General features: G+C 56.4%; 1 protein-coding gene and 1 long non-coding RNA gene across 13 annotated transcripts in view; one reads left to right on the top strand and one right to left on the bottom strand.

Annotated features, from left to right (window-relative positions):
• ABLIM2 (actin binding LIM protein family member 2) overlaps positions 1-16,716 on the bottom strand; it is a 147,245-nt gene that overhangs the window by 93,112 nt on the left and 37,417 nt on the right. For all 12 annotated transcript variants that reach the window (XR_012912438.1, XR_012912436.1, XR_012912432.1 and 9 more), the window contains exons 2-3: positions 12,128-12,271; positions 3,478-3,661 (exon numbers count right to left, since the gene is read on the bottom strand). Coding sequence is in view for 3 of the 12 variants with exons in the window: in XM_075992932.1 (XP_075849047.1) it covers positions 3,478-3,661; positions 12,128-12,271 (328 nt within the window). In the remaining 9 variants the exon portion in view is untranslated. The remainder of the gene's footprint in view (positions 1-3,477; positions 3,662-12,127; positions 12,272-16,716) is intronic.
• Positions 6,824-8,528, top strand: LOC142861072 (uncharacterized). Its single transcript, XR_012912430.1, has 2 exons — positions 6,824-7,133; positions 7,215-8,528. It is a non-coding gene; the product is annotated as an uncharacterized LOC142861072 (long non-coding RNA).

The raw sequence follows: 16,716 nt of genomic DNA, 5'->3' as shown, positions 1-16,716 counted from the left end.
TGTGCAGCACGACGTTTCTGAGGTTCACCCGTGTTGCACATACAACAATTTGTTCCTTTTTATGGCTGAGTGTGCGTGGCTAAACCACAGCAGGTATTCCACTCAACACTTGAAGGGCATTTGGTTCATTTCCAGTTTGGGGCTGTTACATATAAAGCTGCTAAGAACATCTGCCGACAAATCTTTCTGTAGACATGTGCTTTCATTTCTCTTGGGCAAATACACAAGCGTGGGATTTCTGATCATATGCTAAGTGTGTATTTAACTTTATAAGAAACTGCCAAACTAGGTTTCATAGGAGCTGCACCATTTTGCATTAAAACAGTGTATGAAAATTTCTTTTGCTTTGTGTCCTCACCAACACTTATCATTATCTTTCTCTTTAGCCACTCTAGCGGACGTATGATGGCATTTCACTGTGGCTTTGATTGTGTCCCCTGATGACTAAGGATGTGAAGTCCTAGCTAATGTATCTGTTGGTCATTCATGTCTATTCTCTTGTGAAGTCTCTGTTAATTCTTTTGCCTGTTATGATCCAATTTTTTTGTTCTTCTTATTATCAAGTTGTAAAAGTTCTTTCTGAATTCCACATACCAGTCCTACCTCAGACTTGCGTGTCTAACTGTTCTCACCAGCCGACGGTTGGCTTTCACGTTTGTTCATTTTGTATCTCCTCCAGCCGACAAACCGCCTGTGGCTTAACTGTGCAGGCTTTATTGTGCAGGCGACAAATTCTCCTAGCTTTTGTGTATCTAAAACAGACTTTATATTTTCTTCATTTTTTTGGTAACAGCTTTACTGACATTTATTTTATTCATATACAATATAATGTACAATTCATTGGTTTTTCGTGTATTCAGAGCTGTGCAACCATCACCAGAATCAATTTCAGAACATATTTGTCACCCACAAAGGAAACCCCATACCCTTTAGCGCCTCGTCTTCATTTTTAAAAGGTTTCTTTTCCTTGATGTTGAATTGTTTAATAGATAGTATTGTTTGGCACTTTACAGATGCTGTGCTGTTGTTTTCTAGCATACATAGTTTCTGATGAGGAGTCTGTATTCATTCTTTTGTTCTGTAGACATTTTTTTCTCTTGCTGCTTTTAAGATTTTGTTATCACTGGTTTTCAGCAATTTGATTATGATGGATGATATGGTTTGGATGTTTGGTCCCTCCAAACCTCACGTCAAAATCTGGTCCTCCGAGTTGGAGGTGGGTCCTGGTGGAAGGTGTCTGGGGTCATGGGGGCAGATGACCCACGAAGGTGCCCCCCATAATGAGTGGGCTCTCGCTCGGTTAGTTCACATGAGAACTGACTGTTGGAAGGAGCCTGGCACTGCCTCCTCCCTCTCTTGTGCCACTCTCACCAGGTGACACCAGGTGACACTTGCACCTTCCGTCTTCACTGGGCGCTTCCTGAGGCCCTCACAGAAGCAGAGGCTGGTGCCACACTTGTACAGTCTGCAGAGCCGTGAACCAAAATGCATCTTTTTCAAAATAAATTACCAGCCTCAGGTGTTTCCTTTATATGGACTATAATGCAAAATGGACCAACACAAAGGAGTTGATGGGTTTTGTTGTTTATTCTGCTTGGGGTTCACTGAGATTGTTGGATCCATGGATTAATAGTTTTCATCAAGTTTGGAAAATTTTCAGCCAGTATTTTTTCGAATATTTTTGGTCTCCCCCCAACCTTAGATAGACAGATCTATATCTACGGATCACTGAATCACTTTTCATGGTTTTCAGTCTTTTTGTTTTCTCTTTGCTTACGTTTAAAGGGTTTCTATTGCTGTGTCGGATCTTTGCTTCTGCAATACCCAATCTCCTGTGATTCCTTCTAGGGAATTCTCCATTTCAGGAACTGTATTTTTCATTTCTGGAAGCTCCATTGGTTTCTTTTTATATCTTCCATAACTCTCCTACTTATGTTCATGTTTCCTTTAAATAAAGATATTTATAATAGCTATTTTAAAGTCATCGTCTGCTAATTTCACCATTGCTATACAATCTGGGTTTACTGCTATTGACTGATCTTCTGGCTTTGTTTCACATTTTCCAGTGTCTTTTTATGACTGGTGGTTTGCGATTGGACGTTGTGTATTATAAATTTTATGCTGTTGAGTGCTGTTTTTCTTTTTATTTTCCTGTGAAAAGCGTTGGGCTTTGCTTGGGCAGGCAATTGCTGCATGTGCAGGGCAGCGCGGGCTTCTTGAGGCTTGTTCTGTGCTCTGTGGGAGCACGTCCGTTGCAGCCTCCACTCCAGGCTGCTCTGGTCCTGCCGGCAAGGCTGGCCGCTTCGGGGTCCCTGCTCCAGCCCCGGGCGCCCAGCAAGGGATCCCCACTCTGCTCAGAACTCAGATGTTTCCCAAACCTGAGAACTATTTATTTCACAGCAACCCCGTCATTCTTTGCCCCGCCTGTGGCGTGTCCTCTATGTCCGGGAGGCTCCGTGTTTGGTCAGACGCTCAGGGCGGATCTCCGCAGCTCTTGCTCTGCACGGCCCTCTCCCCTCTGGACTCTGGCCTCACTTCTTCCCGCGGCCTCGGCCGCCCGCCGTGCTCCTGCCCCGGGAGGGCGCCGCGCTCTGCCTGGGCTCCCGTCCCCGCGCTGGCCTTCAAGACACTGCCTCCCTCCGGGCAGACCTGCTGATCACGGGGGTCATTTTGCTTTTTCCTTCTCTTAGTCCTGAGCTGTCTGCGCTCTGACCTCTGGAAACAGTCGTTTCATACGGTTTGTCCAGTTTTCTAGTTGTTTGTGTGGGCGGAAGAGTCCAGCCCCAGCTACTTCAACACAGCCGGAGCTGTCAGCTGTTATTTTTAAAATAGTGACGTATCCAGAGATGCTCGTTCAAACCCACTGTGATCATGTCAGCCCTCTTCTCTAAGCTGTGTACACAAAGATCAAACATTCAGATAATCCCTGGGAGAGCTCTGGCCCAAGTCACACTGCAGTGACATCAGTGACGCTTCCGCCAGAGATGTTCCTTGTCGGTGCCACCCCCTCTCCCAGCACCCCCTGACAAAGGCTCCGTTTCTGTCTCGGGCACATGCTGCAGCTATAGAGAACTGCTTTGGAAACAGCACTGAAAGAGTCCCCTGCAAACTGGGTGTGGTGAGACAGGGAGAACAGAGCAGAAAATAAACCCTGTTTTTCATTTCTTTATTCTTTGTTTTCTAGAAATGGAACATTTCCCTTGGGAGGAAGGAGTAGGGGTTTGTGGAGGGGGGAGGAACCAGGCACGTGGGAGGGCACCTGCCAGCCCCGGCTCAGCCCAGGAGACCAGCCCCTCGCAGCGGTCCCCACTGCGCCCCCGCTCTGTGCCTGGCACGCGGGACCGGGGAGCATCAGACAGCCCTGGGCTCAGGGCGCTCCCTGGGATGCGGCCACAGGCCAGGAGAGGCCCAGCCGGGGAGAGGAAGGGAGGGAGGTGGGTAGGCTGGGGCTCCAGGAGGCCGGCGGCGCCCACTCACCGGCAGACGGCGCACACGAAGCAGTCGGGGTGGTAGGTCTTGCCCAGCGCAGACACCACCTCGCCCTCGATGAACTGGTCGCAGCTGAAGCAGCGGGTGCCGTAGAGCCTCTGGTAGTCCCGCGAGCAGATGTACTCGCCCTGCCGCACGAAGAAGCCGCCCTCCGCCAGGTCGCAGCCGCACGCTGGGGGAGAGGAGAGGACGGCGAGGCGGTTAGCCATGGAGGTGGCCGTCCCTCGCCCCCAGCCCCAGGGGAGCCCTCCACACGCACGCCCTGCCCGACGCAGGCCTCGCCACAAACCCGGGGCCCTCGCTCAACCCTCGGAGGGCCAGGCTCCGTGGACGGACTTCCGCTCTGGCTCTGGCAGTGAACTTTCCTTGTCTGGCGAAGGGGCACTGACCCAGCATGAGAACCAGACTACCCAGAGGGCCAGTCCCCCCTCGCTGGGCACTCGCCAAGCCTCCGAGACCCCACAAGGAAGCCCCAGGAGCCCCGCCCAGCTCCGAGGGCCGCTGCCAGCAGATCGGGAGGGAGGGCAAAACCTGAGTGCCTACTATGCGACAGAGCCTGAGAGAGGACAGGCGAGGTCCCGTGCTCGGTCCACCCGGCTGCCTCAGGGCTTCCCAAACCACCCCCAATCTTCTGGTCTTCATGTCCTCGCAGCCCTCCACCACGATGCGGACAAGTCCAGATGCTCCTCAGGACTGCGACAGCCTGCGGATACCTGAATGTCAATCATTCTTGTCCCTGTCCCCCGGCAAACACCTGCTCCGGGAGGCTGATGCTGTAGAGCCCTGGGGAGGGCCCGAGGGAACTCTGCCAGGTGGGGAACGGAGCACCCAGCCTTGGGACAGCCTGCCAGCTACCGCCAGCTCAGAAGCCCTGAACAGGTGTCCCAGAACACACACACATGCCCCCACACGCTCCCCCTCCAGTGCCGGGGCACGTGGGAGCTATGCGCGGTTTCAGAGACAGCAGCCTATGGCTGGCCGCAGCCCCTCCCTGCTGGAGAGACAGGGAGCCCCTGCAGCCTCAGCCCTGCTGGCCTGGTCAGCCCAGGGTCCTGACGGGGTGGAGCAGCTCACAGCCCTCAAGCCAGAGTTCCAAAAACCCAGCTAGCCCTGGTACATGTTAAAGCTGACACCTGAAGTTTGCAAAGGCTGTAGCTCTGCATAATGTAAATCTGGGGACCTTTTAATTTAACCATTGCCTCGTCCTTTGAGAGGAGCCAGTGGAATGCCAATGACAAAGCAAGACCACTGACATCCATGTACAAAACCTGTCACCACGCTCTTGCAACCAGTTACAGCCACACGGCAGCTGCTCAGCCTTCATTCCCAGGACTTAGTCACCTCTGTTTCTCCAAGGAGAGAGAAGCCAGCTCTCCTGACCAGATGAGACATGAAGCCAAGCGGCTGAGAGCCGGCACTGTAGCTGCCTAGATTCGCATCCCAGCTCCTTGTCTAGACAACAGGACGTACTGCGAAGGTGTACCGGTGGCCCCGGCGAGCACCCTGTGAGCTGGCTCAATGCGAGCCTCAGTCGTGCCGGCCACCAGCCAGGCCTGCAGCTGCCGCGGTCCTGGGGGCTCTGAATTCCCCCTCAACACCCAGTCTGAGCAGGCAAACCCTTGGTTTAATCTCGCACCATGTCTTAGACCAAGCAAATGCATCCCGACTCGGGAAGAACAGACTATGTGGGACCTTACTTGGGAGAGTTAACAGTATTTTATGTAAATGCCACCTGCACCAAGACAGCACCTGAGGGGGCACGGTCACGGCCCTCAGGCTCTGGCCACTTTTCTATTCTTCATGAAGAGGTGATGACATCAGCTGTTCCTTGCAGGAGAAGAATGTGGCAGTGGCTCTGGTGCCCCACTGAAGCGGCATCGTGCGTCGCAGAGCCGTGGGAGCAGGAGCAAAGACAGCGTCCCGGCCAGCGCTCCACTCTCTGGCAGACACCTGGTCAGATGCCAGCTGCCGAGAATGCTGAGGTCACTGCAAGGCAGACAAAACCCAGACCTCTGCCTGCTAAAAAGAAAAAGTCCAAATTCCCTAGGAATTTTAGAAACCCATGTCAAGACAAGACACTGTTATTATATTACATTTTGCAATATGTCAAATTAGCAAACACACTGGAGAGAGGCAGAGCAGGGTGGGTGACACTGAGCACTGTCTTTTGGGCACACACTAGGGTCATTTATGAGAAACAGGAGGGCAGGAAACAGTGGGAAGAATTTGTACCATTTTCTGGAATATCCTTTAGCACCAACACTAAAGAATGTTGAAACTGTTCTGCCCTTTGACCTCATGTCCCTCTCCTGGGATCTATCCCAAGGAAGTGACCATGAATAGCCACAGAAGTTCAGTCACAACGTGTTCTCTGCAGCATCACTATGGTATAATGCTGTGAATAAATGCCTGGGCTTCAGAATCAGGCACCCTGACTTCTCCACTCCCACTTCTTCCCAGCTGTGTGACCTGGGCAAGTTAATTAACCTCTCTGAACCTCAGAATCCCCACCTGTGAAATAGAGTTATAATACTGATCTTGCATGGTTGTTGTAAGAAATAAATGAATGGGGTATAAAAAGCTGGTTAGCCCTGTGTCTGGCTGGAAATGATGTACATGTCCACAAATGGAGGAATGATTACTAAGCTTACCATGGCTACGCACTTGAAGGAATTTGGGGAGATATTGCCATGGATGTTGAAGAATCTATATGATGGGGAAAGTGCTTACACAGTAGTTTGAAGTAAATAAATTAGGGGACAAAATCAGGTATGTAGCATGCTTCCCATTTTAAAAAAGACTCATACAAGGGAAACGATTGTAAGAATATATACCCAAACCCTAACAGCAACCACGCGGGAAGGTTTTCCACTCTCTCCTCTACACGTTTCTACTTCATGGGTGGGATGACAAATAACACTAACGCACAGGGAAACCGAGAACTCCAGGGGCCTTATCCCGAGCGAGTGGCTCCAGGGCCGGCCGGTCGCTGCAGCCCCGGCTTGGCCCAGCCTCTGCCTTAGACTCCCCTCCTGTAAATAACAGGGCAGCTGTCACCTGACATCCCTTCCTGCTGTGACTGTCACAACTCCATCATGAGACCCGGTTGGGCCAGGCTGTGCAGAACAAGGAGTGCCCTGGGCCAGGGGCAGAGGCCCAGCTGTCTGGGGCTTCCTTTGGAACTGTTTATCGCAAACGCCCCTGGGCATCCAGGAAGGCAGGCATGCAGGCATGTTGCAACACCCCCTCTCACTCCCAGCTTCCTAGAGCAAGTGGCTATTTATAGTCCCGGATGGACATGTCCCCACTGACAGCTCCACCCTCGTTACCAAGCTACAGGCAACTCACGCTGTCCTCCCTGGACACGCACCCCTCCCTCCCTGCCTGCTTTCTTGGCTCTTGCGAAAATCGTGGACTTGCTAAGTTCCGCTGCTAATCAGACCAGAAAAGGCCTGCTTTCCCCAGGTCACACTTGGTCTTGGCCTCATCTTTTCCTTGCTGCAGTGTTTCCAGGGCATTGCAAGCAGGGAGGCAGCAGGTCAGTTTTATAGACAACATCCCAAAAGCAGAGCTCAGCCACCCAAGGAGGGTCAAGAGAACCAGCTTCATCTTTCTGGGAAAATTTCAAGCTGTTTATAAAAATGGTAACAATTTTCATTTTTAAGGACCTACTATGTGCTATATGTTCAACCTATTTATATTGTGCATTTATTCCCATTTTGCAGTAATGAAGACAGGGCCAGCTGGATTTCAAAATAAACCCAGAATCGAACGCCTCCTCACCCCTGTGCAAGCCGCCATCATCTCGGAGCTCCTGCAACCGCCTCCGAATGCTTCTCCTGACTCCTGTGTGGGCCTCCCTGCCGGGCAGCACCAGCCACCGCGAGACCACGACGGAGCAGGTGCTCCTCTGGCTTCCCCGTGGGTGTCGCAGCCGCCGTCCTCGCCGGGATGCACGGCTGTGCTGCCCTCGCCCTCAGCGTTCTGCTCCAGCCACGAGGGACTCCTTCTGCTCCCACACCTGCCGCAGGGGCTCCACACTGGCTGTTCCCTCTGGCTAGAACACTCTGCCCCCACATGGGCGAACAACCAACTCCCTCATCTCCTTCCAAGGTCACTTCAAAGGTCACCTCCTCCTCGAGGCCCACCCTGACCACCCAGTTGGAAATAGTAACTCCCCTGGCACTCCTGACCGGCCTTACCTTGCTTGTTTATTCTGAATAGTGTTTTCTGTCTGTCTCCCTGCACCGGAACTGGTCTCCACAAGGACAGGATGTCTGTTTTACTCAGGACATGTCCCAAGCACCTAGATCAGCGCTGGCACACAGTAGGTGCTCAGTCAATAGTTGTTGATTGAATCTTCCCCTTGGAAAAACTGGGTTAAGAAATGTGCCTCAGATGTACCCTAGCTGTGGGTGCCAGAACCCTTGGGTCTGAGCCCAAGCCAGGGACAAGAGGATACTTACTAATGTGTCATTTCTTTCATGGATTTTCCCACGTAAACTGAGGCACAAACAAGTGCCTGGGTAGCAAGACCCCAACACAGTGGGACCACTTGAATCAGGATCAGACTGAGACACAATCATCTTCCCTGCTAACAGACCCTGCCTTGGTTCAGCTGGTAATGTGCCCACCTGAGGATGAACAAGACTGACAGTCCAGTCCCCTGTTCCTCCTTGCCAGTGGGGGGGGACGTGTGACCCATTTCTGGCCAATGAGTCACATGGGAAGGCTGGGGGCACTTCAGAGGGAGGATCATGGGAGGAGAAGACCCTTTGCCGTGCACATCTCCCCTGCCCCTTCCCAGGCTAGATGCCACCTTGTGAGGATGTGGTGTTGGAGCCACAGCAGCCATCATGACCCCACGAGGAGAGGCACTGCTAACGTGCAGAAGATGAGATGAGGGAGAGGGAACAGTCAGGGGAAGTGGAGGAAGAATAGGTCTTTGATGACCCTGCTGAGTTGATAAATTAACCAACCCTGGGGTGGGGTGGGGGCTACCTGAGACTCCACATTAAGGTGATAAATATCCACATTGTTTAAGACACTGTAAGCTGACTCTTTTATTAAATTCCCCCGAAAGCACCTCCGTGATTTATAAGCTGCATTTCCATGAATGCCTAGATAGAAGATTAACCCAAGGCTGTGTGGCTGTCGTGCATAAGCAGACACAGCTTCTTTTAAAGCGCGCAGGAAACCAGCTGCCCACACGGCTCTTCAGCAGGGGAAGCGTGGAGGCAGAGGCCCTGCCTCGGCCGCGGGGCCCGCGCGGCGCCTGGCACAGAGTAAGATTCTATTTCTTTTCCTTTTTTTCGATTTTTTTCTTTCTCTTTTCTTTTTTTTTTCTTTTTTGAGGCAGAGTCTCACTCTCTTGCCCCAGCTAGAGTGCCATGGCGTCAGCCTAGTTCACAGCAACCTCAAACTCCTGGGCTCAAGTGATCCTCCTGCCTCAGCCTCCCAAGTATCTGGGACTACAGGCATGTGCCACCACATCTGGCTAATTTTTTCTATTTTTAGTAGAGATGGGGTCTCACTTTTGCTCAGGCTGGTTTCGAATTCCTGACCTTGAGCGATCCTCCTGCCTCGGCCTCCCAGAGTGCTAGGATTAAAGGTGTAAGCCACTGTGCCTGACCCAGAGTGAGTTCCTATACCCCACTGTGGGTGGGGTGATGGTGGGCGTTGGGGATGGGCCTGGCTGTCCACAGACTCCTGCCACCACTTGAGTCACTAGTTGCCTCGGGCAGCCGATGGAGCGTGAATCTCAGGCCCTGGGTCAGAGTGTGGCTGGTTAGGAAGGGGTTACGGTTATCCCCACATCTATTGGAGAAGACTGAAGTGACCTGCCCAAGAGGACACCGTGGGGAGGGGACCTGGCCAGTTCCTGCCACCAACCAACCCGCAGGGTCATGCCAGGTGACAGACTCCATTCTGGGAGTCTGATGCATTTCATTGCATGCCTAAGGTCCGTGTTTACAGAAAATCCTTTTAAATAAAGTGCTCACTTCCACGTTGTCTTTTAAAATAGGCTTTAAAAAAGAGCATTCTAATGGGTTTTGCTTTTCAGAAACACAGCAAATGTATCTTTATGGAGAGTTGAGAAAATTAAACCAGATAAATCCTGCAACGCCCAGGGAAGCCACCGTGAAAAGGAAGAAATGCTTTAGGCTGCAGGGAGGGAAATTCCCTAGCACAGGCAGGGACAGTGACCAGGACGGTGGCCACCCCTTCTCCTCAGGGAAGACTTCCCTGGCACTGAGCACCCCCTTCGCTCTGCAGCCCATGGTAGGGGGCCCAGTACCATGGTAAGGCAGGTGACGGCAGGTGCTAAAGGCCACCAAGTCCACGCTCTCAGCTCGTGCCTGCTCTACCTGCTCCCAGAAAACAAATCCCAGCATGTGCCAAGGTGCATGTTGTCCGTGTCATCATTCTTCCAAAGCAGCCGTCCTGGGGTTTCCCAGGTCCCCATCATGAGGACTCGGGCCGGGGTGCCTGGGAAGAGGGGGCACTGTGGGGAAAAGTCACCAGGGGCCCAGCCAGGCTGTGGATGCGCAGGGGACCCCTGGATCCAGGTGACGCTAGGGCATCGAGTGACGTGCCCATGGGCAGAGCTGCAGTGTCTGAGGGGCAGGGTGGGCCCACCTCAGCCGGAGGGACCAGGGCGCTTCCACCCCTGCAGGAAACAGGACAGCTCACCGTCTCCACTGAGTCGCCTGCCCCGCCGGCCCCGTGCCGGCCCTGCTCTACTCCAGAGCCCGGCCACACCAGGGCCATTTCTGGGGTGTTGCCCTTTCTGCAAAGGAGTTCCCTTTTCAAACCACAGGACCCTCCACGCAATCACAGTCGCGACACAGGACCTGGGCAGGACGTGGAGGAGTGGACAGGGCCGGCAAAGACAGAGACAGGGTCCCCCGCTGCCCTGCCCCTCTCCCCCATCCTCCTCGGGAACCCGCGCAGTTCACCCCTCAGGCAGGCACCGATCAAAATCCGGACGAGCGCCCAGCACCGCAGGCCGCAGCCTCCCCGCTGCGGAAGGCAACGCGCGCCCCGCCGGGCTGCTGGCACCGAGATGCCCTCCCGCCCCGACGCCCGTCTGTCTTCTACAGGCGCTTTCTACGCTCTGCAAGTCACAGCCAAACGCCACTTCCTTTGTGAGGACCTCTCTGGAAGCTTCCAAGTCCTCCCCTGTGGGCATCCCCCTCCCCCAGCACATGGTTTTTACTACAAAAAGTCAAATTTTCAAATTGTGCTGCACACCTCACCCAACACACCCGTCCCCCACCGGCCTGCTGAAGGTTCACCCTCTCGGACCCCAGGACAGCCAACAGCCGTGGCCAGGCCCGGCGCACATGGGGCCTCCTGGGACCCGTGTGGAGCGGACGAAGGCGCCCCAGTCACAGAGTAGGGGCCGTGCACTGTCCGATGAACATCGAGTCACTCTGCGATCTACTTGTGGCATGTGTCCTGAGTTTGTTTGCCCATAAAAAAGTGCACCCTCATTGCACCGAGGTGGCATGACTCTGCAAACAGCCCAGGAGGGCAGGAATGGAACCCACAGGAGAGCAGGTTGTGACCATGCTGCGCGGCACAGAGAGGTATTTGTAGCGTCATCGATGTGATTCCTTTACAACCACAAACTCTTTGGGTTTAGATACATCACACTGGTTTGATTTGCATAAGAAAAATGCTATTTTCATATATTTTTAGACAATCACATGCAGATACGTTTGGTCCCATTTGCGCACAGCGGAGCAGGCGCCGTCCTCAGCACAGGGGGCGGCTGGAGAGAGCCTCACGCGGGCCGCCGGGGTGCGGGCTCGCGCGGGATGTGTTTGTTTTAGTTTTTCTCACCTTTTTGGTATCATTTGAATTTAGTATGTTACTTACATTATTTTTATAGCCAGAGAAAAATTAGAGTGATTTTCATTTGGAGTGAGCAGTAATGTGCTCTGTGCCCGTCTGGGCGGAGGTGCCTGGGTGCCTGTGGCCAGTGAAGGTCCTGGGTACCCCACACCTTGAGTTCACATGGCCGACAATGACCATTTGCCTTCTTAGCTATGGTGCCCAGGTGGCCACTCTGCTCTGGCTACAGGATCGGAATTCCCACAGGAGGACAGCCCCGGGGTCGGAATTCCTGCACGAGGACAGCCCCGGGGTCGGAATTCCCTCTCGAGGACAGCCCCGGGGTCGGAATTCCCGCAGGAGGACAACCCTGGGGTGGGAATTCCTGCACGAGGACAGCCCCGGGGTCGGAATTCCTGCACGAGGACAGCCCCTGGGGTTGGAATTCCTGCACGAGGACAGCCCCGGGGTCAGAATTCCCTCTCAAGGACAGCCCCGGGGTCGGAATTCCTGCACGAGGACAGCCCCGGGGTGGGAATTCCCTCGAGGACAGCCCCGTGGTTCTGGGCTCTCTTCCTCTGACCCTCCCCACCCCGCAGATTCCTCCATCACGCTCGCAGGCGACACACGCTGCGTTGAAAGCCACACTGTTGGATGTGAATTCTGGACTCGGACCTAACCCGGGGTTCCCAGGGATGTTCCGGGGGGTCTGGACTTGCCCCCGGGAGGCCGGAGCAGAGCCAGGCGGCAGGACTGTCCCTGGGCTGCTGCAGCGGGCCGAGGGCCGAGAGCCACTCACCTTTGCAGACGAAGCACTTGACGTGGAAGTACCTGCTCTGCACCCGCAGCGCCTCCCCCTTGCACACGTCCCCGCACCTGTCGCACAGGACCGCCGTGCCGGGCGGCTTCTCCAGGGCGCTGTGAGCAGCCTGCGGCTGCGACACTGCGGGAAGAGGAAAGCGGGTTAAAGTGGCGTGACCAGGCCCAAGGGTGTGGGGTCACAGGGCCCCCCAGCAAGCCCCATAGCACACAGCACAAGCCCCACCGATGGACAGGTGTCCCTTTTCCCCGGGGACCGGCAGGAATCGGATAACGGGCTAGGTGAGCGGCCTGGGGCTAAGGCCGTGCGGTCAACCCCGTGCGGGCGCCTGTCTGTGGCAGCCCCATCCAGTGGGGGGCCCTGCCTCCGTGAGCATGCGCAGACGCAGCGATGAGGCCGCAACTCCCCTCCTGAAGGATGAGCCAACCCCGCTGCCTCCACCCTCCAGGGTCTCAGAGGCAAGCCCCCCCCCCCCCCGGGAGCTCACAGCCCTTCGGCAGCAGGGGAGGGACCAGAGTCCTCTCTCGGCAGGTACAATAGCCATGCTCCTCTTGGGAGTTTGTTTCAAATTCCCTCTGGGTCCTGGGACATTGGCCTGGATATTGTTGTCCCCTTAAAGCTGGCCACGGTGTAAGACGGTCAAGGAGGAGCTGGGCGGATGGACGAGTCAGGACAGATGGTCACAGAGCCCGACTGTCAGGTGCCAGGGACTGGGCAAGGCCATGCACTCCTCATCCCCATCGTCCGAGAGCGCCTACGGAGGCAGCACGCAGCATGCGGGCCCCCGCACAGAAGCCTCAGGTCTGCCCCAGGGCTCCCAGCCAGGCAGTGGGGACAGCCAGGTGGGCAAGGATGACAACCTGGCGGCCCAGCTGGCATTGGGAGAAGCTCCAGGGAGCCCCTCAAGCTTGTAAGCATGAGGAGAAGCGGGCTGGACACAGGGGAGGCTGGGCAGGGAGGCCTGCCATGCAGGTGGAGGGCCCAGCGTGCGGGACACACACAGCAAGCAGTGCCCACGAGGGAGCCTTGGGCCAGGTGTGGGGGCAGCTAATGCCCAGGAAGTGCTGCTGGAAGAGTAACAGCCTAGAAGGACAGACGACCCCCGGAGCCCAGGGAAGGTGCAGAGGGGTGGGGTGGGCAGGAGGTTCTGTGGCCAGCGACTGAGGTCGGCACAGTAACAGCCCCAGAGATGTCCACATCCTAATCCCTGGACCTGTGCACACGCTTCCAGACATGGCAAAAGGAACTCTGCATATGGGATTAAGTTCAGGACTTCTGGGTTACCTAGCTGGGCCCAGTGTAATCACAGGGTCCTTGAAATCAGAAGAGGGTTCCCAGCCATGGTCAGAGGGAGCCGTGACTGTGGCAAAAAGAGAGACACCATGCTGCTGGCTTTGAGGAGGAGGAAGGGCAGCAAGCCCAGGCACGCAGGCACCTCCAGAAGCGGGAAGAGGCAAGGACAAGACGTTCTCTCCCTCCAGAAGGAGCCGGCCCTGCCAACAGCTTGGTTTTAGCTCAGAGAACTGTAAGACCGTACGTTTGTGTCGTTTCAATCCACTAAGCGTGGGGTCAGTTGTTCCGGCAGCTAAGGAAGATGACGCAGCTCTGTTCAGGACTAAGCTGCTACTTGGGAGTTTGTTCCCATAAGCAGCTGTGCACTAATGCAGCCATCAACAGTTCAGACAGGCTGCTGACACAGGTGCAGGGCTTGGGGCGCCAAGCCCTCTCCTCCCTGCCTACATTCTGCCGGTCACCCCTCGTTTTGGGGCAAGAGTCACCAGCAGCAGCAAGAACCATGACAGTAGATGCCCAGCGCGGGCTTTCTCGCAGCCCAGGCCCCGTCCGCTGACGGTGGAGTTCATCCACGTGATCATGTGAGAGACTGAATACACAGACAGCGGCCAGACCACATAGGAAGACAACTGGCCCACTCCTGCAGCTACGCGCCCGGGCCAGGAAACCCACTCCTGTCTGCAGCACACAGCCAGGAAACCAGCCTGTGGCGTGCCAGACTCCCAGGAAGGCAGACTGCTCTCTCCTGACAACCCAGGGCGCCAAACGAGGACTCTGTAACCATCGGCCCCGAATGGCCTGGCAGCCACCCATCTGGCCACCCATCCTCTGCTAGGTCCTCCTGCCCAGAGACGGGGGTTTGAACAGGAAGCAGCACAGAGAAGGGACATCCTGGTGACACAGGCCTCCTGAGGACAGGGGTCCGGCCCGAGGGTGCTGGGTGCAGCTGTCTGGGGACGAGGTGAGGCGTCAGCCTGGAGAAGCAGGTGCAGGAAAGGAGGCGAACGGCATAAAAGATAATCCTGCAGGGCCAGATGCCCGGGACGCTAAACAGCAAACAGGATGGTGCAGAGTCCAGCAAGGGCCCTGTGAGCTTCCGCCGCAGCCCTGGAGGCCAAGTGGCACTTCTCTCTCTGGGCTAAGCATCCGTCCACGCCCCTTTCGCACACAGAACCATCGCAAAACCACCTTGCCATATCAGGTGAAGGTGCAGGCAAGGCTTTCTTGGGCGTGGCCCCGAGGCTCGGGCGCAAAGCAGGCGTTGGGGTTGCGGCTGGAGGCCTCGGCGGGGCCTGCGCCCGCTGCACTTGGCGCGGCCAGCGGGGCCCCGAGCCTGACGCGCCGGACTCGGCCGCGGCTGAGGCGCAGTCAGAGAGCGCGGGGTGGGGGCGTGGGGCTCCCGTCCGCTGGCGGTGCACGAACACGCTCATCTCCCCGTGTCAGGCGAGTGTTGGAACTGCTGGAGGCTGCTCGAACCCAGCGCCCGGAAAGCTGCAGGGTCAGAGTCCGGGCAGCTGGGCTGTGGGGTCTGACGCCCTCGCCTCCCAGGTGTGCCCTCGGCGAGTCGCCGAAACTCCCAACTGCCCGTGTATCTGTCCGCCCATCTGCCCGTCTGTCCTCAGTGCACACCCGCTGGCCCCAGGGACACCAGGACTGTGGACAAAACTGCTTGCCTAGCAACCAGCCCAGCAAACAATATGTGCTCAAGAAACAATAGCCACCGTTATTTTCGGGAACACATGGCCTGACATCACCAGTTTCCAGGCTTCTGGAAACATGTTTGGCTCTGAGGGCAAAGGTTCTGCAAGAGCAGCCACGTGCTTGCAGGATCCTGCCCGTCCTGGAGCTGTCCCCGCAGCGCCCGGCCGGGCTGTGGGCTGGTGGCAGAGGTGCTGCCCTCTGGTGGTGGCAGGCCGACACTGCATGGCGAGGATGTCCAGGCGCACGTGCCACCTCCGCAGGTTTCCCCTCCAGCCCCCTTTGGACCACAGGTAGATGGATGTTGTGCATGTGAAGCATGGGCTTTTTTGCAAGGACAATTGCAAGGACAATTTGGCATGGGCCAAATTGCAAGGACAGGCATGCAAGGAGAGGCCAGGGTGGCCATGGCAAACCTGCACAACCCTGCTTGCCTCCTCTTGGGCGCCCTCATCCCCTGATAGGTGCTCCCCAGAGAGTGCCTCCCCTCCGCAGAGCCGGTGCTGCAGGTGAGCAGACCGAGGCGGGAGGGGCGGCCGCGAGCTCGCGGCAGTGCGGGGAGGGCTGTCCCAGCCTGCTGTCCTGTGCTGCTGCGCTGGCTTCCCTGCACGGGACAGCAGTCCCCGATGGCCAGCACTGCCCAGGGGCCTGTGGGAGGGCAGGGCTTGGCGAGCCCAAGGACAGGGCGGGAGTGGGGAGCTGATCGGTGGCGCGTGCCAGCCCACCCAGCCCCCTCAGACTGTGCTCCAGAGACAGACACTCCTTCCGCCCTGAAGCTGGGCGGGCTGGCCGTGAAGGTCTGCGGGAGCGGGCCGGGCGCGCACAACTGCTGATGGGAGCAGTCTTTCCAAGTAACAGATTAGTCCTGAGCAAAGCTGCTGAGGCACAAGGCGCCCCTCGGGCCGCTGGCCTCTGCCCTCCCTCCCAGCTGCTCAGGGCCAGGGGTGGGCACTGACTCCCCTCTGTCCCTGGCGCCAGCCCCACTCCGTGTGCAGCAGGCAGCTGGGAAAGCAAGTGGAAAGGAAACCGTTTCCTTCCTTTTAACAACTGGCATATCTTGAGCCCTCCTGCGCACTGGGCCCCGTCCTCGGGGCAATGCACGTGTGGACTCTCCCCCTCGACACCCCTGCAAGGCAGTATGGCGGCCTCTCCCACAGGCGAGGACACTGAGGCGAGGGAGGTGAGCACAGGCAAGCCGGGCCCTTCCAACGCGCACTCCTGAGCCCACGCACAGTTGGCGATTCAGGGGCCCAGCGCTTTTATTTTTAAAATGGCTTTGGTTGTTCTGAGCAACTCGTTCGCGGACATCAGAGTGGGGGCTGCCAGTCCGACCGCAAGGCCCAGCCTGCCACGCCCCCTGGGCTGCCTCTCACTGAGTTGGCCTGGTGCACGCCAGGGACCAGACCACGGCTGTCCTTCCGGAGAGGAGAGCCGCCTTCCGGAGCGCAGAGGGAACGTGCATTTGGGAGAGAGGGACGGGACGCCCCCATGAGACTTGTGAAACCGCGCCCAGCTGGAGTCAGATTCCAGGAGGGAGGTGGCACCGCAGGGCTAACAAAGCACAGGGTTGGCCAGAG

This window comes from Microcebus murinus, chromosome 16 (genome assembly GCF_040939455.1).
Source record: "Microcebus murinus isolate Inina chromosome 16, M.murinus_Inina_mat1.0, whole genome shotgun sequence".
NCBI lineage: Eukaryota > Metazoa > Chordata > Mammalia > Primates > Cheirogaleidae > Microcebus > Microcebus murinus.
Note: the sequence above shows the minus strand (reverse complement) of the source record. Positions and strands in the feature narration are given on the sequence as shown.